General features: G+C 40.0%; 2 protein-coding genes across 3 annotated transcripts in view; one reads left to right on the plus strand and one right to left on the minus strand.

The window, feature by feature from the left end:
- Positions 1 to 18,752, minus strand: part of LOC111155699 (phosphoribosylglycinamide formyltransferase, phosphoribosylglycinamide synthetase, phosphoribosylaminoimidazole synthetase) — a 37,432-nt gene extending 18,680 nt beyond the window's left edge. For both annotated transcript variants that reach the window (XM_022516010.1, XM_022516009.1), the window contains exons 1-14: positions 18,680 to 18,752; positions 15,844 to 16,029; positions 13,052 to 13,147; positions 12,401 to 12,575; positions 11,202 to 11,313; positions 9,975 to 10,043; positions 9,346 to 9,471; positions 7,562 to 7,649; positions 7,250 to 7,335; positions 6,896 to 7,064; positions 4,165 to 4,396; positions 1,743 to 1,837; positions 1,255 to 1,364; positions 80 to 278 (exon numbers count right to left, since the gene is read on the minus strand). In XM_022516010.1, the coding sequence (XP_022371718.1) occupies positions 80 to 278; positions 1,255 to 1,364; positions 1,743 to 1,837; positions 4,165 to 4,396; positions 6,896 to 7,064; positions 7,250 to 7,335; positions 7,562 to 7,649; positions 9,346 to 9,471; positions 9,975 to 10,043; positions 11,202 to 11,313; positions 12,401 to 12,575; positions 13,052 to 13,147; positions 15,844 to 15,988 (1,702 nt within the window). In that variant the 5' untranslated portion in view covers positions 15,989 to 16,029; positions 18,680 to 18,752. The remainder of the gene's footprint in view (positions 1 to 79; positions 279 to 1,254; positions 1,365 to 1,742; positions 1,838 to 4,164; positions 4,397 to 6,895; positions 7,065 to 7,249; positions 7,336 to 7,561; positions 7,650 to 9,345; positions 9,472 to 9,974; positions 10,044 to 11,201; positions 11,314 to 12,400; positions 12,576 to 13,051; positions 13,148 to 15,843; positions 16,030 to 18,679) is intronic.
- A 925-nt stretch (positions 18,753 to 19,677) lies between these two features.
- Positions 19,678 to 27,301, plus strand: part of LOC111155693 (SON DNA binding protein) — a 33,108-nt gene continuing 25,484 nt past the window's right edge. The window contains 3 exon segments of the mRNA XM_022515999.1: positions 19,678 to 19,866; positions 22,977 to 23,143; positions 25,287 to 27,300. Of these exon segments, the coding sequence (XP_022371707.1) occupies positions 19,790 to 19,866; positions 22,977 to 23,143; positions 25,287 to 27,300 (2,258 nt within the window). The 5' untranslated portion in view covers positions 19,678 to 19,789.

Genomic DNA, 27,301 nt, shown 5'->3' on the forward strand with positions numbered 1-27,301 from the left:
CTATATAAGTACTAATCGCATTTATACATAGGGCTAAAATATAGTAAAAAGGACATGTGATTAAAACGGATGGTCATACCAAGGAGAGCACATCCAGCTTTTCCACAGGCTCTGGCGATTCCAGCGACAACAGCTTCAGTTGTATTAAGGTCAAGTTTTCCACAGGAAAAGTAATCGAGGAAGAAAAGGGGCTCTGCCCCTTGGGCCAGAATGTCATTGACACACATTGCAACCAGATCTTGACCAATTGTATCATGTTTGTTACACTGCTGGGCAATCTAAAGAAGCACAACACACAACACAGAAGATACGCTCCAAATTATACCTTGTCAGTTTATCGATGGAGACTAATAAATATTGCTATTTGGCCAGCTGCTCCAAACACCTAAAGATAAAATATTAAATTCTGATAAGCTACTTGATCCAAAACTATCCCATTTTTAATTTTTATTTTAAAAAGGTTTTTATTATTTGAGAGAGAGAGAGCATGCATGGGAGGGGTGTGGAGGAGAGGGAGAGGGAGGAGCAGACTCCCTGCTGAGCAAGGAGCCTGATGTGGGGCTCAGATCTGGGAACTCCAGAATGACGACCTGAGCTGAGGCAGATGATTAAGGACTGAGCCACATAGGTGCCCCCAAAGTATCTCCCCATCTTTTTAAAAAAATTTAGAGAGGAAGAGAGAGTGAGTGTGGGGATGGGGGGAGGGGCAGAGGGAATCTCAAGCAGACTCCCTGCTGAGCATGGAGCTGGATGTAGGGCTGGATCCCACGACTCTGAGATCATGACCTGAGAGTCCAACACTTAACAGACTAAGCCACCCAGGTACCCCCAAAGGTGTCCCATTTAATCCCCTCCAATAACGCTTCCATCCGGATAGAGTTTCAACATTGTGTTGTTAGAAAAATGTACATATTTGGGGCACCTGGGTGGCTCAATGGGTTGAGCCTCTGCCTTCGGCTCAGGTCATGATTTCAGGGTCCTGGGATCGAGCCCCGCATCAGGCTCTCTGCTCGGCAGGGATCCTGCTTCCCCCCCTCTCTGCCTGCTGCTCTGCCTACTTGTGATCTCTCTGTTGAATAAATAAATAAAATCTGTTAAAAAATTTAAGTATTTTAGCCATATTTTATGGTTATTTGGTATGGTTCTCTTCAGTGCATATACGTCAAGAGGGGAAAAATATGTATTTGGTATACAGTAAATTCTCTCCTATCATTCACAAAAGGCCTTTAATCAATCACATAGGTATCTGATTACCTTCAGTTTAGTTCCAACACCATCTGTTCCACTTGCCAGAAGAGGATCTTTGAAACCAGCTGCTTTCAAATCAAAAAGACCAGCAAAACCTCCAAGATCAACATCACAGCCTAATGGGGAGGAAATTAATTACTGGCTGCATTGTAATAGACTAAACATGGATATACAAACCATTTCTTCATAAGCATGGCTACAATAAGAGATGCCTTTTCTGAGAATGGAAGAGTACTACGTGCTCAAAGAATTGATCAAGAAAGTAATTATATACGAAAGGGGTAGATATATCTTTTTGAATTTAACATTATGTGTAAGAAATGCTTTCCTTAATATTAGAAACAAGAAAGCAGAAGACTATGGGTTTGGCTTAGACAGGGCAAGACTTAGCAACCTGGCATTAACTTGGAATATTTTCCTCAGTAAACTACAAAGCCCCAATCAATTCACAATGCCTGTCACAGTTAACTAGCAAAGGACAGGCTCTGACTTACCTGGTCTGGAGGTAGCTTTTGCTAAAGGTTTAATTTTCTTGACCAGCATATTTCCAGCTGCAATGTCTACCCCAGATTCCTTGTAAGTCAGGCCCCTAAAGAATTAAATGAAACAAACACATCACCTAAATGCCAGGGAAAATTAGTTTAAGGTATTATTTAAAACAGAAGATGACTTGCATGTATCTCATTGTGCCAGGCCCCATCCGTAAATTTTGATTTAACTGGCCAGGGGTAGGCCCTGAAAATTGAATGTGTTTAAGTAACTGCCCCAGTTGACTCCATTGTATCATCACTATGGAGAACTACTTCTCTTTACTTATTTCTTCTAGAAGTACTTCAGGTACCCACAGGTAGCTAGATATACTGATATTCTGCCACACTTTTCTATTCAATTTTGGTATAGGAAACAATGTCAAAATGGAGTAAAAAAGTAAAAATTGGGATTATATGCACTCTACAAAAAAAAAAAAAATCCCTAAATAATGAAACTGGACTCTTACTGCAGTAGAGAGTTGTGTAAATTTCCTTATAGCTGAAGACAGCAAGAAACAAGGTAAAAACACATTGGAAAAAACAAAACCAGATAATAATAGTGCATTATTCCCTTCTAAATAGGGCCAACATGTTGAAGCAGTGCATCTAAAATTCATGAACAGCCCTGGGAATTCAGTAGCCTTGTCTTACAAAAATGAGTACTTTGGCCTATTGGGATGTAGTGATACATGAAGAAATATGTGAAATTTTATTAGAAACAAGGGGTCAGGGTACAAATAGAGTTGAGAGCTTTGGCAATTAACACCAATGAAATTAGTAGTCTGGGGGTCATGTTCAGAAAGGAAACAAAGTTATGCTGATTTTAAAAAAAACCTTTCTTAGATAGCAGCTGGTATTTTTGCCTCTCATTTTCTTCATCTTTAATTTTACAAATTTAATTTTGCAATTGGTCATTTCAATGGAATCCAGTTATTTTAAAATAAGAAATAAAAATAAAACTTTTAGCATGGTATTTTAATGTTCTTAATCCTAAACAATTTCTAGTATTTAAACTTTAAATATTTGTCTATCAATTAATAGGAGTAAGTTTAATTAAGTTGCTAAAAATTTCACATTTTTTTCTAAAACATTTATCTTATAGACAAACTCAATGAACAATAGAAACTATGATATATACTTAAGAAATCAAAACACCCACATTTGCAATTAATAGTTTATTGATTTTACAAAGGAATAATTGTATGTGCTAAGAAATTATACATTTAAAATGTAAAAATTTTACATTTAAAATGTAAAAATACATCTTAGAAATAAATATAAACACACTAACAAAATGAGACTGCCAAAATTTACAGTATAATCAAATTAAGTTGCAAAGGTAGATGGCCAATATTTTCATCTTTTTTTTTTTTTTAAGATTTTATTTATTTATTTGACAGAGAGAGAGATCATAAGCAGACAGACAGGCAGCCAGAAAGAGAGAAGGGAAAGCAGACTCCCTGCTAAGCAGATAGCCTGACGTGGGGCTGGATCCCAGGACCCTGAGATCATGACCTGAGCCCAAGGCAGAGGCTTAACCAACTGAGCCACCCAGGCGCCCCTTCATCTTGAAATCTTTGACAAAATCATGAACTAAGATGAAAATACAACCGTAATATTAAAATATGCAACTCAAGGAATAAAAATCCTTTCCCCATCTTTATTAATGAATACTTGACAAATGATTACATATATTTCAAATATACAATGTGAAAAAGTCCTTATTATCACTGTGATTTTACTGAACTTTTCTTTTTTTTTTTTTTCCCAAAGATTTTATTTAATTTATTTGACAGACAGGGATCACAGGTAGACAGAGAGACAGGCAGAGAGGGGGAAGCAGGCTCCCAGTTGAGCAGAGAGCCCGATGCGGGGCTTGATCCCACGACCCTAAGATCATGACCTGAACTGTAGGCAGAGTCTTAATCTACTGAGTCACCAAGGCGCCCCTTTACTGAACTTTTCAAACACAAAGACCTACTATGAAACTTTTCCCACTTCAACTGAATTTTTTTTTTAAAGATTTTATTTATTAGAGGGAAAGGGAAAGAGAGAATGAGTGGTGGGGAGGGGCACAGGGGAGAGAGAGACAGAGAAAAGCAGAATCCCTGCTGAATAGAAAAACTTGATGTGGGGCTCGATCCCAGGACCTGGAGATCATAACCTGAGCCTAAGGCAGACAGTTAACAGACTGAGCCACCCAGGCACCCCCATGTGAACACCGTTCTAACTAGTTTTGCCTCAGACTAAATGTAAGTCAAAATTAGAGCAGTTCCATAGAGAGAAAAGATTACAGAATGGCTTAGTATAAGGTTAAGAGAATTTTCTATATAGCCATTTACATCAGTTCTGAGGCTGTGCTAGAACTACCTCGGTAGAAATTTACCTGGGCTGCTGGAGAAAAGCTATGGCGCGATAGCCTATGTCCTTCCTGTAAATGGCTCCCTCAAACTTTATAGTAGCTAGTCCTTTTTTGGCTTCTTCAAGGGCCAAGATGAGATTTTCCCGGATCGCTGTGACCGTAAGGACTCTACCCCCGTTAGTCACCACTCTGCCATCTTTCAGGGCAGTGCCTGCGTGGAACACCTCCAGTCCTAAAGCTTGAGCCGCAGGAAACCCTGTAAGAGAGCACATTTACATAATAATAGTCAACACTTCTGAAGTGGTTTATAATTTCCTTAAGTCTTCTTTTTAAAGTTTATTTTAAGATTTTATTTTATTGAGGGAGAGAGAGAGAGCACAAGTTGGGGAGGAGTGGAAGCAGAGGCTGAGTGAGAAACAGACTCCCCACTGAGCAGGGAGCCCGATGTGGGGCTCAATCCCAGGACCCTAGGATCATGACCTGAGCCGAAGACAGATGCCTGACTGAGCGGCCCTGATGCCTGAAGATTTTTTTCAATAAGACTTTTATTTCACTTAAATGAACCTTCACAAGAATCCTATCAGGAAGGAATAAAGCAACAAGACAGCAAACAGACCATCTCAAGAACAGTCTGTTCTGCTCTAGGGTGGTAACTGTATTATCATTAATCTGTATTATAACCTCATGAAAGAACTATTGTTTCAGTGGGGTAGGAAAAAAAAAATAACCTAAGTCTAAAAAGTTTAAAAACTTAAATGTAGAGCTGATGCTTAAACAATGCTGGGGTTGGGGTGCTGACCCCCCTTCATAGTCCAAAATCCACATATAACTTTTGACTCCTCAAAAACTTAACTACTAACTTAACTACTACTTAACTGCTGCTGCCTTACCAATAATATAAAGTCGAGTAATGCATACTCTGTATGTAATATGTGACATATATAATATGTAACATTATGTTATATACTATATTCTTACAATAAAGTAAACTAGACAAAACGTTATTAACAAAGCCATAAGAAAAAAAATACATTTATAGTACCGTACTCTACAAAAACCCGTGTATGTAAGTACACCCAAGCAGTTCAAACCCATGTTGTTCAAGGGTCAGCTGTACCACTATTCTCTCCTGACAGGACGTTAAGAACTAAAACTTAAAAGGGAAAAAAGAAAAAAAAAATCCCTAAACATCAATGAATAAAACCTATACTTAATCACCTTTTACTTATGAGTAAAGGAATTTCTTTTTGTCACGGCCATACAAATTGCTTTCTTTCTTTCTTCTTTAAATAACCAATAGAATAACTGTAATGCAAAACATATTCTTAATCTTTTCCCTAATATAACAATTATAAAATCTTAAAACAAATCTGATTTAAACTTGGTTTTAGGCCCAATTTAAAATCCCTAACTTAATTTTCTTTCGAATTATTCTTAAGCTCTCATGTATAATTTTACACTTAAAATATTATTAGACCCTATTTTCTATATTCTCAAGTGACCAACATGGCAGTTTTATACAAAGATAACCTCTTAATTAAAACAAAACAAAACAACCCCAACAACACCCCACTCATATACTGTTTATCTTTTTTGGTTACCACTTCTCTTTTAGCATCACAGTTGGTAATATGTTAATGAAGATATTCCCTAGATGTTTTTATAGCACAGGGGCACTAGTCATAGGTACCCACGTACCTACTAGTACTGGGAATACCTAATATTGCTGGCAAAGAAAGGACTATTACACTTGTTACCTCAATCTTTGGGAAATTTCATCAATATAAGGGATCTTGATTCTATCCCTTCTCTTTGTTCAATCAGGAGTGCCTAAGTAGCTCAGTCGTTTGAGCATCCCACTCTTGATTTCCGCTAAGGTCATGGTCTCAGGGTCCGTGAAACTGAACGCTGCATCCGGCTCCATGATCAGTGTGGAGTTTGCTTGAGATTCTCTCCCCTTCCCTCCCCCTCTCCCTGCTCACTTCGCATGTGAGTGTGTGTGCACACACGTACTCTCTCAAGTAAAGAAAAAAAATCTTATAAAAATAAAAGGCAACTGATTCCTGACTGCACAGGTACCATGACTGGGATTCAGAGGGCAATGAACTTCTTGTCTGGGCAAAGCAGGAACCAGAGTGTCTGAACCAAAGACACCGTTAGGGTCTGAGGAAGGCCAAACGAGAGCCTGCCAGGGATCTTGGAGGTCTGCCTTTGGGCTTATGGCACTAGAACTTATTTGGCATTTTAAGACACTGTTTTATTTAATATCATTTAATAAGAGATGCCTCACTTCCTATAAAGAGAAACAGTTTTGAAACTGTTTTAATTCTGTCATCCAAGTGACTATGGGGTACAGTGCAAACAGGAGGTGAGGGTGGGGTGTCTAGTTATGATTATGCCTCTGAAGTTTATCTGATGTAGTTTCTACTAATGATGTGCTGATTTTCCTGAGTTCCTTCTATTATCAGGGCTCTTAGAGGACAGGAGAGAAAAAGGCACACTGAGTGGTACTCTGGAAACTTGGCTAGGCCTATATAGGTCTTCATTGTGCAGGAAGGGACATGGATGGCAGTTTTCCAAATACTGTAATTTTGGATATTTGCATACCCTCATCCAACATGGTTAAAAAACTCCTGAAAGGTTTCTGATGGCCTTAGGCCCCTAAAAGAAGCAGAGCATAGCCTGGAAGGAAGGCCTACCATAATGCTGGTCACTTGTCACTCTGTAATTCCACCTTTTGTTCTCGGATATTCACCTGTTATCTCCACACCCTTGGTGTAATCTCCCGGATAGCCTTTACTTGCCATCACGACAGTTACTGCAGTGCAGTTTTCAAACCAAACAGGCAGATATGTACAGAGCAGGCCATCCAAGATAGACTGAATCACTTCATAAAGATCACTTTTAAGAAGCGGGAGGATCACCTGGAAAAACATGATCAACATGGCAGCTGAGAAATTTTAGTTCTCTCTAGATGATGTATTCACTGAGGTACCAGCAGAACTTGCATATATTCTTTAAAGGTAATTATTTCAAGGCTGATAAATCCTGAGATTAGAAAACACACATCTACAAAATAACACTTGTATTATCTTTAACTATTACTCACTTGGCACTCTGGATCACCGAAACGGCAATTGAACTCCAGAACTTTTGGGCCATCCTTGGTCAGCATTATACCAGCATAGAGAACACCTGCATGGGAAAGGAACAGCAACAAAACCAAAACCAAACTATAACGAACACATTGCGGCTGAAAGTTAGAATTTAAGGTACTAATACTTGAGGTTCTGTACTAACTATGGCAAAAGTTACAATAGTGGTCAAATAAAAAGTGGTGAAAAAAGAGAAACCGGGAAAGTTTTATCAAGGTGTAAAGTCACTCTAAGTATAACGTCCACCATGACGTCAGTGTGCTCACCTGTGTATGGCATACCCTCTTGCTGCATGCCATCCACTGTCCTCTGAAGAATGGTATTTTTTATTTTCAGGAACAAATCCTTAGAAACCTGGGGAACATACAGGAACATTTAAATGTAACTGGATATTTAAAAAAACAAAAACAAAAAACATCTTATAAGCAGTATTATATGAGACAGTGAAAGGGGACAGTGAAAACTATTATTTTTTACTTCCTCAGACAGGCTGAGCACTTTAAATTCATAAGCTTTTAAAACCCTCACATTGATTCTATATAGGCGCCCTAGTTTTCTAAAACATAATAACAGAGCGCCTGGGTGGCTCAGTGGGTTAAAGCCTCTGCCTTTGGCTCAGGTCATGATCCCAGGGTCCTGGGATCGAGTCCTGCATCAGGCTCTCTGCTCGGGAGGGGAGGGGAGCCTGCTTCCTCCTCTCTCTCTGCCTGCTTCTCTGCCTACTTGGGATCTCTGTCAAATAAATAAAATAAAATCTTAAAAACAAACAAACAGACATAATAATAAAAATGAAAAAAGTTCCTCTACCACCTTGAGACCCTTTTGTATCCTTCTGGTATATTCTATGCCTATTTCATAAGCCGAAAAAGAATCTGAGTTTATGGGATGCCTGGGTGGCTCAGTCAGTTAAGCGGCTGCCTTCGGCTCGGGTCATGATCCCAGTGTGCTGGGATCGAGTCCCACATCAGGCTCCTTGCTCGGCAGGGAGCCTGCTTCTCCCTCTGCCTCTGCCTGCCACTCTGCCTGCCTGTGCACGCGCTCTCTCTCTCTGACAAATAAATTAAAAAATAAAATCTTTAAAAAAACAAACAAAAAAGAATCTGAGTTTATAAATTTAATTGTAAAAATTAGACTTAGAAATATTTTTGAAAAATATCTTATTTTTCAAATATTTTATTTTTAAGTAATCTCTATACCCAACATGGGGCTTAAACTCAAAACCCCAAAACCAAGAGTCACATTCCCTAGGGATACCTGACTAAGCCAGTCAGGTATCCCTAGAGATAGTTCTTAAACTAAAATTACATTTCCCCCCCCCAAAAAAAAAAAATTAAAAAAAAAAATAAAAAAAAAAAATTAAAATACCCCCCCCCAAAAAAAAAAAAATTAAAAAAAAAAATAAATAAATAAAATTACATTTCCCAAATAGCAATTTTAATACTTATAGCTTAAAGTAAATCCTGTTTTTAATCTTTTTAATTAAGAAAAATGTATATAAGATACTATATTATCAGCATAAATAACAAATGACTATCCTCAGTGCAAAGAATGGGTGAGTTTCTGAAGTATTAGTTCTACTTATAAGACACCCAATGCAGATTTCTTATAAAAACTGTCCAGAAATTGTTTGGAAACATACTTTATGTACCCACCATGAATTACAGAGACCATAAAAACAAATTAGTCTGACTTGGTTCTCAATTCATCTCAGTTTGGCACACACACATTTATTGAGCACTTATGTGCTGGGCCTTGGATATCTAAAGGTGAATAAAAAATAATTTTAGACTTTAATTGGCTCTCATGGCTTAAATATAGCATGTAGAGAGCAGGAACTAAGGATCTGTTCAACCCATACACAACTTAATTCTTCAGATTTTAGAAAAGGTTTGTTTTAGAATGACACTAGAAGAGATAGTTTTCATTTAATAGGACATCCAAATTGCTGATTAGTAATATTAAGTATAGAAAACAGAAAAGTATGATCCAAGAGCTCTTTGAGATGACTTAAACAATGACTACTGAACTTCAGCTGCGCCTCTGGAAGTACCTGAGGTGCTGGACAATAGGCTCCCATCCCCCCTGTGTTGGGGCCGTGATCTCCCTCCAGCAATCGCTTATGGTCTTGTGCTGGGGGCATGGGAGCCACAGTCCTTCCATCAGTGAAGCACAGACACTGTAGAGAAAACAAAACAGTCCACTTATTAAATGGCAAAAAGTAAAAAAAAAAAAATTAATGAGGGGAACCATATGAACCTTAACTCTTCCCGGGGGAAAAAAAAATTTTTAAAGGAAGTTGAAACATAAATAAGCCTAAGCTATCTAGAGCAAGAATCAAAATATCTTGTATACTCAATTTCTGAGGGATCTATAATTTTTGAGCCAGTTCGAAAAAAAGGTCAAGCTACTCTCAAAGTGAAGTATTTCAACCTTACCCCCCTTAAATAATATGGGATAAAAATCCAAGTCCTCTACTGATATACAGGGCATGATTAAACGAGGATAAGTTTTTTTTTTCACTTGCATCCAAAACATTAAACATACACAAATTCCTTTGTAAGTGTTGGGTTTATGCCTTCAGATGAAGCAACCAAAACAAATCATGTCTTTCTGGGGCTCACAAAGCAGGTAATACAGCTTTTGCTACTGCAGAAAAGCCAAAAAGGTGGATATACATACAGACACCTCTTCTCCTTCCAGAAGTTCTTCAATGACAATTGTTTCTCCAGCTGCTCCATAAGCTTTATCCTTGTACAAAAAAAATAAAGAAAGAAGAAGGCTCTTAATATTTACTCAATGAGTTATTGTCATTTTTCACCATTTGTATTATGAACCAATTCACTAGTATTGTAATTTCCTTTTCCTTTTCTTAGAGCCTTAAAGGAACATATGAATGTTTCCCTTTTTCCCCCCCAAGTTTATTTATCTGTGGCGCCTGGCTGGCTCAATTGGGAAGAACATGTGACTCTTGATCTTGGGGTCATGAGTCTGAACCCTACAGGTGTAGAGATTACTTAAATAAATAAACTTTATTCAATTATTTAAAAGTTTATTTATTCGCTTAGTAATCTCTAGCCAGGCGCCCCATATGAATGTTTCCTATTTTGACACGTGGCAATAATGCAGAGGCAGCACTGGTACAGATGAAATGAACAAATCATTAACACTCTTCTGGGGATCCGGCTTTCTAGTTTCCAATCATGTAACAAAAAAAAGATATATTCAGGGGCGCCTGGGTGGCTCAGTGGGTTAAGCCTCTGCCTTCGGCTCAGGTCAGGATCCCAGGGTCCTGGGATCGAGCCCCACATCGGGCTCTCTGCTCTGCAGGGAGCCTGCTTCCTCCTCTCTCCCTCTCTGCCTGCCTCTGTGCCTGCTGTGATCTCTGTCTGTCAAATAAATAAATAAAATCTTAAAAAAAAAAAAAAGATATATTCATCCTTACCACTTAATTCTTATGTCTGATTATAATTATGATATGCTTGTCTGCTAACCTTATACTAGAGTATGCCTTTGAAAATAGACTTCTATAAGGGAGAATAATCAAGAGGGATAGTAAAACAAAAGTGTATTAATTCATTGCTTCGCTTCTTAGACTTGGGACACCAAGGACAAATACTTTTTGCTTCCATGGATGGTTGAGAATTTGAATGTTCTGTAGCCTGAGGATTTTCTACCTTTCTGCAGCAGACAGCAAAGCATGCTAGTACTTACTTCCAAAGAACAGCATAGTGATTTAGCCATCAGTAGAGATCTGTAAAAACCCTTTTATAGACATGCATTATAATACATGGTATTATAAAAAACTTACCCGTATGTTTGCTAGATAGGTTCTTCTTCCCTTGAGCAACATTTCATAAACTTAAGGAGTACCCAGCACAGTGTGACTTTTCCAGAGGAACAACCTACCTGCATGATCTCCTGTACAGCCCTGCAGGCCTCTTCTTTGCTCTTGGCAACAATCACTCCTTTTCCAGCCGCAAGACCACTGGCCTTCACAACCAAAGCAGGGAAGTCTGCACTGTGAAGACAGAGTAATCTTCAACATCCAAAAAATCCTTAAATTCAAAAGCCTCAAGTGCTGAAATGTAATGATGTGCTATAGCAACCACCAAAAAGCAGAAAAAAAGAATTACTTATACCAACACCATTTTGATACACTTCTTCCCCCTGGGATTTTTTCCCTACCTATTCCTTTATAGTTGTGATCATATGGTACATACAATTTTGCTTTTTTCACTTATAATGAGATCATACAGGCAACATCTTTGGAAGACAAAAGCAGTTGTATAGCGTAAGCATGGAAGGATCCTTAAGAACAAAGTAGCGAATTATACTTTCATTCCAATAGAAGATGTGACTGTATAAGACCATCATAAGCATGAAAATACAAGTCATTTTTGAAAGTACACAGAAGAAACTGTTCTTGGTAATTTCTTCTGTTGGGTGGGACTGGAGATCTAGAAAGAAACTTACCCAAAGTAAGTAACAAAACTGTTACTTACCCAAGGCATCTGGCTACAAGGAAATAATAATATTCATTGTCTAAAAAACCCTGTAGGATGAAGAATGAATAAAGAATGAAATTGACTCAACTAAAAGGAAAACATAACAGATAAAAGGGGTGAGTGTCAACCAAAAAAGGGCAAAAGCATGTGTCTACCACCATTCATTGTTTCATATTTTTGATACAACAGAGAACAAGAATGTCTGGTCTTAAGATTTAGATCTCAGTGGCAATGGCAGAAGGCCAAGTGATGATTCCTCAATCCAGTTAATTATTTATGAAAGAATCAACATCCTTCATGTTGTAAGATGCCACTGTGTTTATTGTTTGACCATAAGGAGTGCAGGACTGCTAACCAAATGTATCTTTTCCCCTAGAAACTCCTCAGTAATGTTAAAAATATTCTTTCTGCAAGGCCACAAGATGGTACAACTACACATGCACAAGGTCCCATTTTACTTTGACGTTGGAGAAAGGCAACCTACACAGCATGAGTTTTTCTGCCATGAATATCATACTATAAACCTGTGACACAAAAGTGACCTGTGTATTTAAATATTCTAAAAAAACAATGGCCCCTCACAGGCAATCTTTTAGCTACCTCATTATAAAGCTGCAGGCTTCTTCAGGTTTGGTGAAAGCTCTCCACCGTGCAGTTGGGATTCCATGTCGGTCCATAAACTCTTTGGCGAATCTCTTGCTGGACTCTAACTGAGCTGCTTCTGCAGTGGGACCAAAGCATTGGACTCCTGCAGATGTCAGGTTCCCAACAATTCCTATGGACAGAAATGAGCAGCTTTAGGTGAACCAAGGTCTCTGCAGAGCCTTCTGACTCTGAAGAATCAGGATTAGACTAAATCTACATTGACATAAGGCAGATGAGTAGTGGCAGAGAATAAGTTTCTCATGTTGCCTACTGCATATGAACAAAAACGTTACTAACATGTGATTCAAACAGAGCAAAAGTTATTTGTTAGAGTCAAACATATGATTATTAACTGGATACCAGAACAGAGCAGAATATAAACATTTAAAATATTTTCCACAGTTCCAAATTTGCTCTTTCATTCATCACATTATTGATGTGTCACGGAAAAAATGGAGACTCCATAAATTTCAAGAAGGTGAAAGCTCTTTTTCCAATGCTGTATGATAGCAGAAATCCTCATCCCCAAATTGAATTGGCTTAGATGATCTCTAAGCTCCTGTTGGCTTGCATATACTGTAACAATAAACAGAAAACGAACTTTACCAGCAGCCAGAGGTGCCTCTGGTCCAACAACTACGAATTCAATTTTCTCATCTTTGCAGAACTGAGCAAGGGCTGTGTGGTCATTGATCGAGATGGCTGTGAATAGAAAAAACACACCCCACCTCACTTGATACAAACATTCTTTAAATTAACAGTCATGCTGAAACATAAGTACTATACTTTGAAAGGCTTATTAACTATTGCTTTTCTTTTATGAGTACAGATGATAGTTGTACCATGAGAAATTTAGAGCCTACTGCATTAGGCTAACCAACGAGGCTCAGTCCTTGATTACTATAGCTAGGTAGAAGAAAATACCAAGAAGCTTCCCAAAGAGGTATTAAAGTACTATCTTGACCATGGTATTCATGTCACATTGATTATAAACAAAAAAATGTCCCAGAGAATATACTCAGAAACTCCCTTTTAATGTCATTTACTCAAGATTTACTGAGAACCACCATGTCCTAGATACTGAGCTAGTCACTAAGTTAAGATGTTAACACAGAGTCCCTATGCTTAGGATGCTTATATGGGAATGTTTGGTAATAAATATGCAAGCAAAAACAACAACAAAAACCAACAAAAAAACCCCCAAACCAAGTGTGAACAAATTAGGCAAATCTGATAATATCAGCTGAACTGAGATACTGTATCTGGTTGAGCTGGAAGGGTCTTTGTGCAAAGATGGGTAAGCTAAGAACTAAACGACAATTTTATTTATTTAAGGTTTTATTTATTTATTAAGGTTTTTTTTAAGGTTTTATTTATCTATTTGACAGAGAGATAAAGAGAGAGCACAAGTAAGCAGAGCGGCAGGCAAAGGGAAAGAGAGAGGCAGGCTCTCTGCTGAACGGGGAGCCCAACGTGGGGCTCGATCCCAGGACCTTGGAATTGTGACCTGAGCTGAAGGCAGCTGCTTAACCAACTGAGCCACACAGGCACCCCTATTTACTTATTTTTAGACACTTATTTCAGAGTGTGTGGGAGAGCACGGTGGGGTGGGGGCACACAGAGAGCAGAGGGAGAGGAGAAGTCAACTACGGGCAGAGCCCAAAGCAGGGCTTGATCTCATGACCAAAATCATGACCTGGGTGGAAATCAAGAGTTCGATGCTCATCCAGGTGCCCCCTGAATGAAGTAACGTAGCTTACTTAGACTGACAAGCCAGGAAAATTTTCTCGATGGAATTCGAAGTAACTAGCAGCAGGACCAACCATATACTGTGTTGGTTCTACAGGCACCTTCCTGCTTCGCTGTATCTGCACCACCATTCTGAAGTTGGCTGAAGTTGTAAACTACTCTGTGACATTTGTGATGTGTTGGGGAAAGTGCAGAAATGGTAGAGTTCTCAAGCTATAGGAGCTGCTTGAGTAGGCTAAGGACGGAGTACCATGCACTCTGCGTTAGTACCTGCAAACACAACTGGGCTGAGCAAAGCCAACAACCTCTGTACAACAGAGTGGCAAGAGAGAAAGGACACACCTAACCTGTTGCTCCAAGTGGTAGCAGGCTCATGGCAATCTTGGGAGATTTTCACGGGCTGGCCTATACCACATCAACTATATCTAGATAGGATGTATCAATTCTTCAATAAACACATATAATACCTCACCTTTGTTACAAAGCTAAAATCCCAGGGAAGCAGATACTTTCTTATTTATCTTTTTCTTTATTATTTTTGGTACTATGCATGCAATTATTTTCTCCCAATTTGGGGCTTGTTGGATCTATGTTTTCTCCACAAATATTAAGTGCCATATAGGGTAATAGGCATGGTGTACACAACGCAAAAACAAGACAGAAGCGTTCCTTGCTTACATTCTAGAGCTTATGTTCTAGAGAGGAAATGAAGAGAGGAGATAGACAATAGAAAAGTAAAGTAAATACATATAATAGTTCATGACTGGAAACAAATGAATTGGGGGGCATGCTTTACTTAAAAACTTTAGGAAAGACCTCTTTGAGGGGATAACTGATAAACTAAGACCTGAATGATGAGGAGCCAGTCATGTTAGGGGTGGAAACAAACAAATACCAAATTCAAGGCAGCTCTGTTTGGGAAACTGATGGGACTGCCTGGACAGAACATAGTGAAAAGAAAACAGAGGATATAAAATATCAGGCTGGAAAGTCAGGCAGAAGCCAGATTGTGAAGGGCTTTGGAAGGAATGTTAAGGAGTTGGAGTCTGAGTTTTATTCTAAATACTACAGGAAGCCACTGAAGAATTTAATGTAGCATAAGAACTGATCATTTTTTCACTTTTACAAGTGAAAAGAGATAAAGACTGAGGTCTATTAAGGACTCAGAATTGCCAAAATTTACATTTAATAGCACTGCTCAACTTTTCATTTCTAAAAATGTATATTAAATTGCCTTTAACCTTAGGCACTTATGACTTTTTCAATGGGTATATTTTGTAAGGTTTAAACTAATTTAAGATAAAGAAATGCCATACTCTGAACAACAAGATACCTAAAATTTACAACATAAGGCAAGTATTCAAATTACCACATAAATTTTAAAGTCAAGGAAAACATTCAAATTTGCATAGCTATCGACTATTATTAACTATTACTCCCCACATTGAAAGGTGATTACCAGGGGCGCCTGGGTGGCTCAGTGGGTTAAAGACTCTGCCTTTGGCTCAGGTCATGATCCCAGCATCCTGGGATCGAGCCCCCATCGGGCTCTCTGCTCAGCAGGGAGCCTGCTTCCCCCCGCCCCCCCGCCTGCCTCTCTGCCTACTTGTGATCTGTCTGTCAAAAAAAAAAAAAAGAAAGGTGATTACCAGTATTTGAAATCTTTTCCAAGGAGGAAGTGCCTGCATTTCCTGGGGCAACCAACACATGTTTGACATGATTAGACTGTGCAAGTTTCCAGGCCAGTGCGTGTTCCCTTCCACCGCTGCCAATTACAAGTACTCGGGCTGCCATTGCTCTCTCTGCAAAGCAGAAATCCAAAAGGGAAATAAAAGCTGTAGAAAAAAAACCAGAGTTTTAATTTTAGAATGCACATACATTAGAAATTGTGATTTCTAAATATTTAAACATCCCAAAGATTCAATTGTGAAAAATTAGGACTCATAATTTGAGGATGACTATACTTCACAAAGATTAGGGAGGTCTGCATGTATATGTAATCTCTACACCCAATGTGGGTCCTGAACTCATCACCCCGAGATCAAGAGTTGCATGTTCTTGCATGTTCCACCGCCCAAAGGGAGGTATTTTAAAAGTGAGGAAGACTGGCCTACAGCTAGGTTAAGGAATGAAATGGTGACTTAGCTTCTAACCTGGTGTAAAAAAACAAAACAAACAAACAAAAAAAACAAAAAAAAACTATGAATAATCATTCTTTAGGCTTCACTTTTCCACCTTTATAGATATATAATCATCAAGCCTCCGTTAAACATGAGTCCTAACATTGCAAATTTAGACCCCAAATTTCAAGTACCTGCTTTTAAGCCTTGTGATACTACAAATAATAGACTTTGAAGTTATAAGTTGAAAGAAATATTTAGACTGGGACCTGTAAAGGACCAGATACTAAATATTTTCACCTTTGAGAGTCATATAATCTCTATAGTAACAAGTCAGCTCTGCTACTGTGGCACAAAAGGAGCAACAGACAATACAGAAATGGACTAACATGGCAATGTCCAGTAAAACCTTACACAACTAGGCAGTGGGAGGTAGGTCATAGCTTGTCTCTGTTCTGCTCTAAGTGATAAAAAGCTACCAGAAGCTTATAAAGAATAAGCATGACGATGTTTATTTATGGACACTGTAATTTGAGGATCTTACAATCTTCACATGTCATAAAAATATCATTCTTCCTTTTTTCCAACCATTTAACAATGTAAAAATTATTTGGTGAAATGTACAAAAATAGGTGGCAAGAAGGATCTGGTACAATGGCCATAATTTGCTGACTCCTGATTTAAGAAGTCAGTGTAATATGTTAGGAAGTTGGTAGAGAAGGCAAAATCAAACTTGGAACAGGTCTTTCTTTGGCTCTGGCATTTGATTCTTAGCAGGATGGATGCAACACCTAACTCAAGTGAGTAGTATGACCTTGGCCAAGCTCTGATGATCTCTAATTCAATTTCTTTACATCTTAAAAGATGGAAATAGGAGATCTTGCCTTCAGAGGCTACATTAAGGGTTAACTGAAACAACATCTTTTGGGAAATGACATTTATAAACAGCTAATACAATTTCTGACACTCAGCAGTAGTAAATGTTTTTATATTTTGTCTTTTACCTTTTTTTAAAAAAGATTTTATTTATTTATTTGACAGACATAGATCACAAGTAGGCAGAGAGGCAGGCAGAGAGAGAGGAAGAGAGAGAGAGAGAAGCAGGCTCCCCGCTGAGCCCTGAGATAATGAGCTGAGCCAAAGGCAGACGCTTAACCCACTGAGCCACCCAGGCGTCCCTATCTTTTACTTTTATATAAACTCATACATTAGGGACAGGAAGAAGTACTAAATGGAAAAGAAAAGCCAAAGGAATACCCTGTCACACTAATTTACTAATCTCTAGAAGGCATTTCATCAAGTAGAAGGCAAACTGAAAACAGAAAATCAATCAGTAACTTCTTGTGTGATGCCAGGATTATACTTAAATCTAAGCTGATAATACAAAAAACTTACAATTTTTGAGCACTTACTTTGTGCCAGATGCTGTTCTAAATACTTTTCACGAACTATTTTACTTATCTAAGAATTTTGCGAGGTAGGTACTATCACCACCTCATTTTACAGAGCAGAAACTAGGTCCAATCATGTTAAATAACTCGCTGTAGGTCACATATCTAAGAGGAAGTAAAGCCTCGATTCCCGTTGTGTGCAATCGTGATTCAGATGCTCTTTTAACAATTGAGATTATGATCACTGAAAACTTGGAAGAAAAAAAATTTTTTGCTAAACTATTGTCTCAGAGAGGTAAAAGCTATTTTAGCAGAAAAGACTTGCCACGTGTGTTGAAATATCTGAAATAAACAGACTTTTTCTGAAATCTAGAGAAAAAATACACTTAGTTTGAATAGGAGAAGCACTAAAGGGAAATTGTCATAGTTCCTATAGCGGATCACAGAAATAGCGTTAGCCCTCAGCCTGAAGGAATCCACTCGAGGGGTGGTTAGGAGGCCCGGCCTCCAAAGCGCTATGGTTCGGTGTGAGACTGCCCCTTCCTTACTAGCTGGGATTCGATGAAGAACTTAACCTTCGTGGGCCTCAGTCATCTAACTGGGTAACTTTAAAACGAGAATTAGAGCCAGGTAGAGCCTCTGCGAAGGGCTTGGTGAATAACACAGGCGAGTAACACAAAGCAGAAACCAATGACAAAAGTAGACTAAGTCTGCTACAGACTGAGTGCATAAACAGAAAAGATGCAATTTAGGCTTACGACCTAAAAAAGGCATAAAGGTACCAGGCCCGACATCTTACAAGGCGGGGAAAGTGGAAGATCCAACGTAAACCTCAGTTAAAAGAAGTGAAAAGCACATGGCCAACCCCCACCCACGGCGTTTAAAAACAGGACCAGAATTCCGACAGCCAAACCAGTTTCTACAGTTTCATCCCATTCCTGACACTAAACCCCCAAATCAAAGCATAAACGTACTTTACTTAAAATCGGAGAGGGCTTCTGCACCTCCACAGGGCGGTCCGACCGCTCGCGCTCGCACGCTTGTCGGCGCGCTCACAGCCCCGGCTGCCGTCGCGCGCCGGAAGTCGGCCCCGCGCAATCCGGCGCGCGCCTCTCCCCGCCCGCCCCGCCCCGCCCCGCCGCCGGCTGCACCACCCCATTGGTCAGCTCGCGGCCGGTGGTGGCCGCAGCGAGGTAATCAAGTGTGATTGCATTTGGCTCTTGTGCGCGGCCTCCGCGTACTCCGCAGTAAAGCTACCAGGACCTTGTGCGTTTATCGCTGTAGTATTAGGCGTCACGTAACGGCTCTCTTCCTCCTCAGGACCCTTCAGAGCTCTGTGGAAGAGGAGCTCCGAAATGCTAAACCCACGATTAGCTAATTGTGTGCTGGTAACGAGTCAGAGCTGGCCAGCTACTGCGGAGAGTCTCCTGACCCGCTTGATATCCCGAGACTAGAAATGCACCAGGCTTTGGACGGCAGGCCGCTTAAGACCTCTGGCCTAGTGCTTAAAAAAAGGGTGGGGGGAAGCGTTAATGAGATGCCATGGGGAAAAAAAAATGGGGGTAAAAACGTGTTCTTTTTCGCACCACAGTGAGGGCGGGCGTTGATTAATGCTTTTCCGGATGCATCTCCCTGCCAAAACAACTTGGCGCCACCCAGAAACGGCGGAGGCCCCGTATCAAGCCACGTAGCCTTTCTTTCTTCCTTTTCTCATGCTCTATAGTCTTGAGCATTTAGTAAGCCTCTTAAGGCTCCCAAAACACTGTTGAGAAACCGACAACTTAAGCTGACACAGTCGCCTCAAGAGAGACTTCTGTAATGGCGCCTGCGTCAGTCACTAACATGGCGGACATAGTCGTGCGCGGCGCAAACGTCAGCACCTCTACCCTAGCCGCTCAGAAACAGCGGAGGAGAACTGGGACGTGCTCACTGATTGGCCCAGCGGCGGAGCGTGCCAGTCTGGACGCTCCCACAGAAGCCAATCAGGACGCCGAGACACGGAATTGGCCGCTGCGCCTCCTCCCGAGGCATGCTGGGAGCCTGGAGGACTAGCGAGGAGGAGTTGAGAGAACGGAGCGGACGCCATGGCGACCAACATCGAGCAGATTTTTAGGTCTTTCGTGGTCAGTAAATTCCGGGAAATTCAACAGGAGCTTTCCAGGTAAACGCTTCCCAGACTTTTCTGCTCCCAAGGGACCGCTAGGGCCCCGTGTAGCTTTCCACGGCACCTTTCTTCAGAGACGCCGTCGTTCCTCGCCTCAGGCCCCGCTACAGCCCCGCCTGGGCCTGGGATCCATTTTCCGGCCCCCCCCCCATCCGCTCCCTCCCTTTCCAGCGAGGAACTTCGCGTTTTCTGAGGTAACCCCAGACTCCCTCTAATAGAACCGAGTTAAGATGCTTAGTTTTCTCTCCCGTTTGGTAATCTCTTCCCTTTAAGCTACTTGTAGGCCTGGTTGTCCACCAGGGACGGGCCTAGTTCCCTTCCTCAGCTCCGCCGCCGCCGCCGCGTTTCCCCTCCCCCTCTCCGCCTCCGCGGATTTCGCCGGCCGGTGCCTATGACCGGAAAGGGTCTCTAACGGCCGTTTCTTGAGTAATCTTAAATCCGCTTTATTATTGCACGCTTCAGATCTTTTGGGGGTCGGGATTCTTTAATTAGATTATTCGGGCCCTGGTGTCCAGTGGCTTCTACCAGACAGCATTCTAATGGATTAGAAATTGAAGTTAAGGCAGCTAACAAATTAATGTTAGGTACTTTGACGAAATGTTCGAGGTGAGGATGGAAGGGGACTTTGAATTAGTATTAATTTCTCAATTTGGCAAGGGGATAGTAGGCTTTGTGTTTAGGTTTTTTTTTTTTTTTTTTTTTTTTTGGTTTTTTTTTTTTTTTTTTTTTGGCTGCTCCCGCCCCAATTGACATATATGACCAACACGCTACTTTTGCCGTTGCTCTTAGACTTTGCGTAGTTTACCTTTGGTTCCACAAAATTTGAACAGGAAGGGATTTCCAAAGAAATAGCTGTTTATTGAGAAAGGAAAATGGTGTTGGTCATGTTGTGTTCGTGGTTGTCTTGGAGTATTTTTGCTTTATAGAACCTAAATATTTGTTCCGGGTTCAGATGTTTTTGCTAGATATATTTTAAAAGTCTAGAGGAAGAGCAGTACGTGAATTTGAAAACGCAATTGTAAATGAAGCGCTGAAATTAACATAGCGTTATTGGGGCAATGGTATGTAGTACAGCTAAAATCACTATTTTTGCGGGGTATATTGTTTAAGTAGGGAATCATACTCATTTCATTGCTGTTTTAAATTTTGTTATATATATTAGTGATTTTCAGATGATGAGAGAAGTCTGGAGGTAAAGGGAGTATGATTTTCCTGAAAACTTTAATAGTTTCAAACGATGATTGTGTTTGCTTGCTGTAATGTCTTTTTATATCTTCTAAAAATCTGTTTTTGTATTTGGAAAACAAGTGTTTTATTGTAAAAATCTTAGAATAAACGAGACACATGATAATGTTCTTTATGTTCTTTCATTTTTTTCCTTGTGTGTACAGATGCATATATTTTGTGAAGTGTGATCTTGTTATGTGTTTTTTTGTTTGTTTGTTTGGTTTTTTTTTTTTTCAACCTGATCGTGAACAAGTTTGTCTTTTTCACTTTCTCGATTGTCTTGGGACCTTTTTTATGGCTTCATAGAATTCTATTGTAGGAATGTATTGTTGGCTATTTAGTTGGTTTGAAATTTTTTTTCTTTTTCAGTAACTGAGATAAATATCTGATAGGTTTAAGATGATTATTTTACAGACTTTAAAGTTGTAATTCTCTTGAGTATCAAATTCAAGCTCTACTAATGTGATCGTGTATGTGTAAGTGCTTAGGAAAAGTGTAAAAGAGCTCCAGAAACTAGGTAAATTTAGAGGAATATTTAATTTGTTAAATAATATGTAATACATTATTAATCTAAAAACAAAATTTGGCTTGTCATTTTAGTGAGCTATATTTGCCATATTGTCTCATCTGTTTTTACATGTATCAGTTTGGGTAAGGAGGCTGACATTTAAGTAGTAAAGAGCTGTTTGTCTGTGGTGGTTAAGAGTAGGAGCTCTGGTTTTGAATGCCAGCTTCACCTCATAATAGTTGCGTGAACTTCAGTTAGGTTCTTCTCTGTGTGTCATTTTCCTCATTTGTAAAATCAGAATGTTAGTGCTAATCACAGAGTTGTGTTAGGATTAAATGAGTTAAGAAATGTAGACCCATGGCTAATTAATAGTAAATGTTAATTATTATTATGCGAGTCATGTTAGAAAACCAAGTGTTCTCAAACAACAGTTAACTACTGAAATTTTTTTTTATTTTTGACCATTCAGACTTTTATCAGGTAGTGGAGAATAATTGTTTGATCTCTTAGCTAATTTTAATTAAATTGAATGTGTTGAAGTTTTACTTAGACAAAATCAATTTTACTTAGACAAAAGATAGTAAAAATGACTAGGTAAATGACATGCTTCTCATTTCAAGATTTTTCTAGCCCTGTGAGTTGAAAATGCATATTAATTTACTATAATAATTTATTGTTACCATAAATAAAATGTCACTTGTTTCCCATGAGTTTTTTTGAATGCCAGAAAAATACCAGGATTCTTGATCAGTGGGTAAAAATTGTATGAATGTATTTTTCTTTTTAAACTTGATATGGTATTTCAGTAATTTTGATCAGTCTAAAATTGATCAGAGGCTACAATTTACCCTTTTTTACTCAATATGTTTGTGGTAACTGTTCCTTGATACTGTTTATGGTGATTGTTTTCCATGCACAGATGTGGTTTTATTGTGGTTGTAGCTTCTATCATAATGTTAGAATGGTGTATTGTACCATGTATATTAGGTGGTATATTTTTCTTTGGATTTGTGATTGTGATCGTCACAGTTTTTCTCTCCTGAGATAAATATGCAAGCAACCCAAATCTAAATCAGTTTAGATTTCTGGTACTATTTTATTATTATTTTTTAAAGGTTTAAAAAGCTGTTTTAAAGCTTTTTTTCCATTAACTTTAATAGTTCTGAAAATTAAGTATGTAAAAATGAAAATGTACCTATTTTAAGTAGATAGGGTGAAGGAAGGATGGTTGGTGGGGAGTGTCATCTGAAAGAAATAAAAAAATGGTGAAATGTATGAACGATGTCAGATTATTTTAATGAGCTGAGTTATAAATATTCATTGTATGGTGTGGTAAAAGTAATAATGAATTTTGATAACTTTTCTTGTCAAGTGGAAGGAGTGAAGGCCAGCTCAATGGTGAAACAAATACACCTAATGAAGGAAACCAGGCAGGTGATGCAGCTGCCTCTGCCAGGAGCCTCCCAAATGAAGAAATAGTTCAGAAGATAGAGGAAGTACTTTCTGGGGTCTTAGATACAGAACTACGATATAAGCCAGGTAAGCTGGAGATAATCAGCTGTCTCAAAAACTTAAAGATTTTTAAGTAGTTAATATTATTTTATTACTGCAGGGTATTTAAAAATCTTCACTAGTTCTAAAACTTCAGTAAGTTTGAGTTTATTTTCTGAAGACTTTATCGTCTTATCCGAAAATACAGTTGTACTGAAACGTGAGCATTGACACTTGATTGCTTTGTTGGTGGAATATAACTTGATTTGATTCAGTTTTGTAGTGACTCCCTACCAGGATTTTGAATGTGGGTTTTCATAGAACAATGGTGTAAATGTCCATTTTGGGGAAGGTACAGGAGCTGACCAAATTTGTGATAATTTTAAAATCCTGGGAGGTTTTATTTTTAAAGCCCAAGCTCAGAGATGGCCTTGTTTTTGCATCTGTTCCTCTTAAAAGTGCAATGAATGGAGAGGAATCATTGCTTTGGTATTTAGTGTTTCGGGAATTATTTAAATAATTGGTGCTTAGAAATGAAAGATCTATGATCACCCATAAAAATAACTATCTTCTGGGGGTGCCTGGGTGGCTCAGTCGTTAAGTGTCTGCCTTTGGCTCAGGTCATGATCCCAGGGTTCTGGGATCCAGCCCTGCACCGGGCTCCCTGCTCAGTGGGAAGCCTGCTTCTCCCTCTGCCACTTGCTCTGCTCTGTTCCCTCTCTCACTGTGTCTGTCTCTGTCAAAAAAATAAAATCTTAAAAAAACCCCGAACAATCTGTCTTCTGTTTTGGAAATGGGGTGGTTATGGGTTATTATTTTTCATTTTTTAAATTTTTGATCTAGGATATGGTAAAAAAAAAAAAAAAGCATAGATTTCAGCTCTACTTAAATTTATGTCTGTATCAACTCTTTCTTTAAGTATAACTTAGCTGACTAGCATTAGGTGGATAATAAATAAGAAATAGAAAATTGTTTTGCTTTGGAATGGATTTTGTCATGTATTCACTTTTTTTCATAGTCTTAGTGGCCTGTGTTTCTGATCAGCTTTTCTGGGATCAGTAAAATTTATCTAATTTGATACTGGCATTAGAGTAAATTAGTCTAGTTGTAAAGTAGAAAACTATTTTTTTTTTCAGATATGCAGTGTTCTTGGGTTAAATGTAAAGGAGTGTAAGAATTTCTTTCCTGCACTGACTTTTTTTTTTTAAGTGAAGACGTTAAGATTATTTTAGTAATTTTAGAAGAGTGTTGAAGGAAAAGCTATTTTTATTTAGAATGTAACATGGGTGCGATGAGATAAAATTCAAGTTTCGTGTTGATGCTTTACGTTAGTTGTTCAGCCCTTTATGTATGTAAAAGCAATCACCAGCGTTTGCTGAGGGCTTACTATGTGCCAGCCATTGTTCCGTGTGCTTTGTATGTTTTAACTCACTTTGTCCCCTAACTCTAGGAGACAACAGTGTCTGTAATTTCACCAAGTTCATACATCTAGTGAGTGGTAATTGATTCAGGATCTGAAAGCAGACTGTCTGTTCCAGAGCCAGTGCCATGTTGCTTCTTGTATAAATAGGCTTATTAAATAGTCATTAAAAATTATATAGTATGGGGGCGCCTGGGTGGCTCAGTGGGTTAAGCCTCTGCCTTCGGCTCAGGTCATGATCTCAGGGTCCTGGGATCGAGCCCCACATCGGGCTCTCTGCCCAGCAGGAAGCCTGCTTCCCCCCCCCCACTTGCCTCTCTGCCCACTTGTGATCTCTCTCTCTCTGTCAAATAAATAAATAAAATCTTTTTAAAAAAATTATATAATATATATTTTTAAAGGAATTTTAACAGTTGGTAATAGGAAATTTTTCTCTAAGTGTAGTTTGAAAGTAGTGTGCTATAATTTGAGAGGTGGAAAAAATAGTTGTAAATAGGTTTAGTAAAACACATTTTAATGTGACTTTCAAGTTTTTGTGATAAACTAAGAACTTATTTTAACCCAGACTTTGTAGTTGTAGAAAGAAATAATTGGAAAAGTTTTAGTCTTTAGATAATTGGTTCTTAGAAAATAGTTTATTTGGCAACTTTATTTAACAAGAAGCTTTACATTCTGATGTTTTAACGTGGGGATGTAAATTTTGTTTATGAGCTTTATTAGCCAAGCTTACTTTGGGAAATGTTTGACAAAATTAATTTTCTTTAATTTCAGACCTGAAGGAGGCCTCCAGAAAAAGTAAATGTGTGTCTGTACAAACAGATCCTACCGATGAAATTCCCACCAAAAAGTCAAAGAAGCATAAAAAGCACAAAAATAAAAAGAAGAAAAAGAAGAAAGAAAAGGAAAAAAAGTATAAAAGACAGCCAGAAGAATCTGAATCAAAGGTGAAATCACATCATGATGGGAACGTAGATTTAGAATCGGATTCCTTTTTGAAGTTTGATTCTGAGCCTTCAGCGGTGGCACTGGAGCATCCTGTAAGAGCGTTTGGCCTTTCTGAGACCAGTGAATCTCCTGCAGTTGTATTAGAACCTCCTGTGGTATCAATGGAGGTATCAGAGGCACACACCTTAGAAACTCTGAAGCCAGCTACAAAAACTGCAGAACTGTCAGTTGCATCAACATCAACAATTTCAGTGCAGTCAGAGCAGTCTGTGGCAGTCACGCTGGAATCATCCATGACAAAGATTCTGGATTCCTTTACAACGGCACCAGTGCCTACTACAACAGTAGTGCTAAAGTCACCTGAGCCAGTTGTAACAATGTCGGTGGAGTACCAGATGAAGCCTGTGCTGAAATCTTTGGAGACCACACCTCCAGAGCAATCAAAGATCATGTTAGAACCGCCAGTAGCAAAAGGGCTAGAGCCTTCAGAACCCCTTGTGTTATCATCTGAGATACCTACTGAGGTGCACCCTGAGCCAAGCACATCAACAACAATGGATTTTCCAGAGTCATCAGCAACTGAAGGGGTCAGATTGCCAGAGCAGCCTGTCGAAGTACCATCGGAGATTGCAGATTCATCCCTGACAAGACCACAGGAGTTGCCGGAGCTCCCCAAGACCACAGCGTTGGAGCAGCCGGAGTCGTTGGTGGCCTCAGTGATGGAGTTGCCGGGGCCACCTGCGACCTCCAAGCCGGAGTTGCAGGGGCCCCCAGTGACTCCAGTGCTGGAGTTACCTGGGCCCTCTGCTACCCCCTTGCCAGAGTTGCCAGGCCCCCTTTCTACCCCAGTGCCTGAGTTGCTAGGGCCCCCTGCGACGGCAGTGCCTGAGTTGCCGGGGCCCTCTGTGACATCAGTGCCACAGTTGTCGCAGGAATTACCAGGGCTTCCAGCACCATCCGTGGGGTTGGAGCCACCACAGGAGGTACCAGAGCCACCTGTGATGGCACAGGAGTTGCCAGGGCTGCCTGCGGTGACAGCAGCAGCAGAGTTGCCAGGGCAGCCTGCGGTGACAGTAGCAATGGAGTTGACCGAACAACCTGTGACGACGTCAGAGTTGGAGCAGCCTGTGGGGATGACAGCGGTGGAACATCCTGGGCAGCCTGAGGTGACAACGGCAACAGGGTTGCTGGGGCAGCCTGAGGCAGCGATGGTGCTGGAGTTGCCAGGACAGCCAGTGGCAACGACAGCACTGGAGTTGCCAGGGCAGCCTTCGGTGACTGGGGTACCCGAGTTGCCAGGGCTGCCTTCGGCAACTAGGGCACTGGAGTTGTCAGGGCAGCCTGTGGCAACTGGGGCACTGGAGTTGCCTGGGCAGCTCATGGCAACTGGGGCACTGGAGTTCTCGGGGCAGTCTGGGGCAGCTGGAGCACTGGAGCTTTTGGGGCAGCCTCTGGCAACGGGGGTGCTGGAGTTGCCAGGGCAGCCTGGGGCACCAGAGTTGCCTGGGCAGCCTGTGGCAACTGTGGCGCTGGAGATCTCTGTTCAGTCTGTGGTGACAACGGAGCTGTCAACGATGACCGTGTCGCAGTCCCTGGAGGTGCCCTCGACGACAGCGCTGGAATCCTATAATACGGTAGCACAGGAGCTGCCTACTACATTAGTGGGGGAGACTTCTGTAACAGTAGGAGTGGATCCCTTGATGGCTCAGGAATCCCATATGTTAGCTTCTAACACCATGGAGACCCATATGTTAGCGTCCAACACCATGGACTCCCAGATGCTAGCGTCCAACACCATGGACTCCCAGATGCTAGCGTCCAACACCATGGACTCCCAGATG

Source organism: Enhydra lutris, unplaced genomic scaffold (assembly GCF_002288905.1).
Source record: "Enhydra lutris kenyoni isolate GAN:26980312 unplaced genomic scaffold, ASM228890v2 scaffoldscaffold43, whole genome shotgun sequence".
Taxonomy (NCBI): Eukaryota; Metazoa; Chordata; class Mammalia; order Carnivora; family Mustelidae; genus Enhydra; species Enhydra lutris.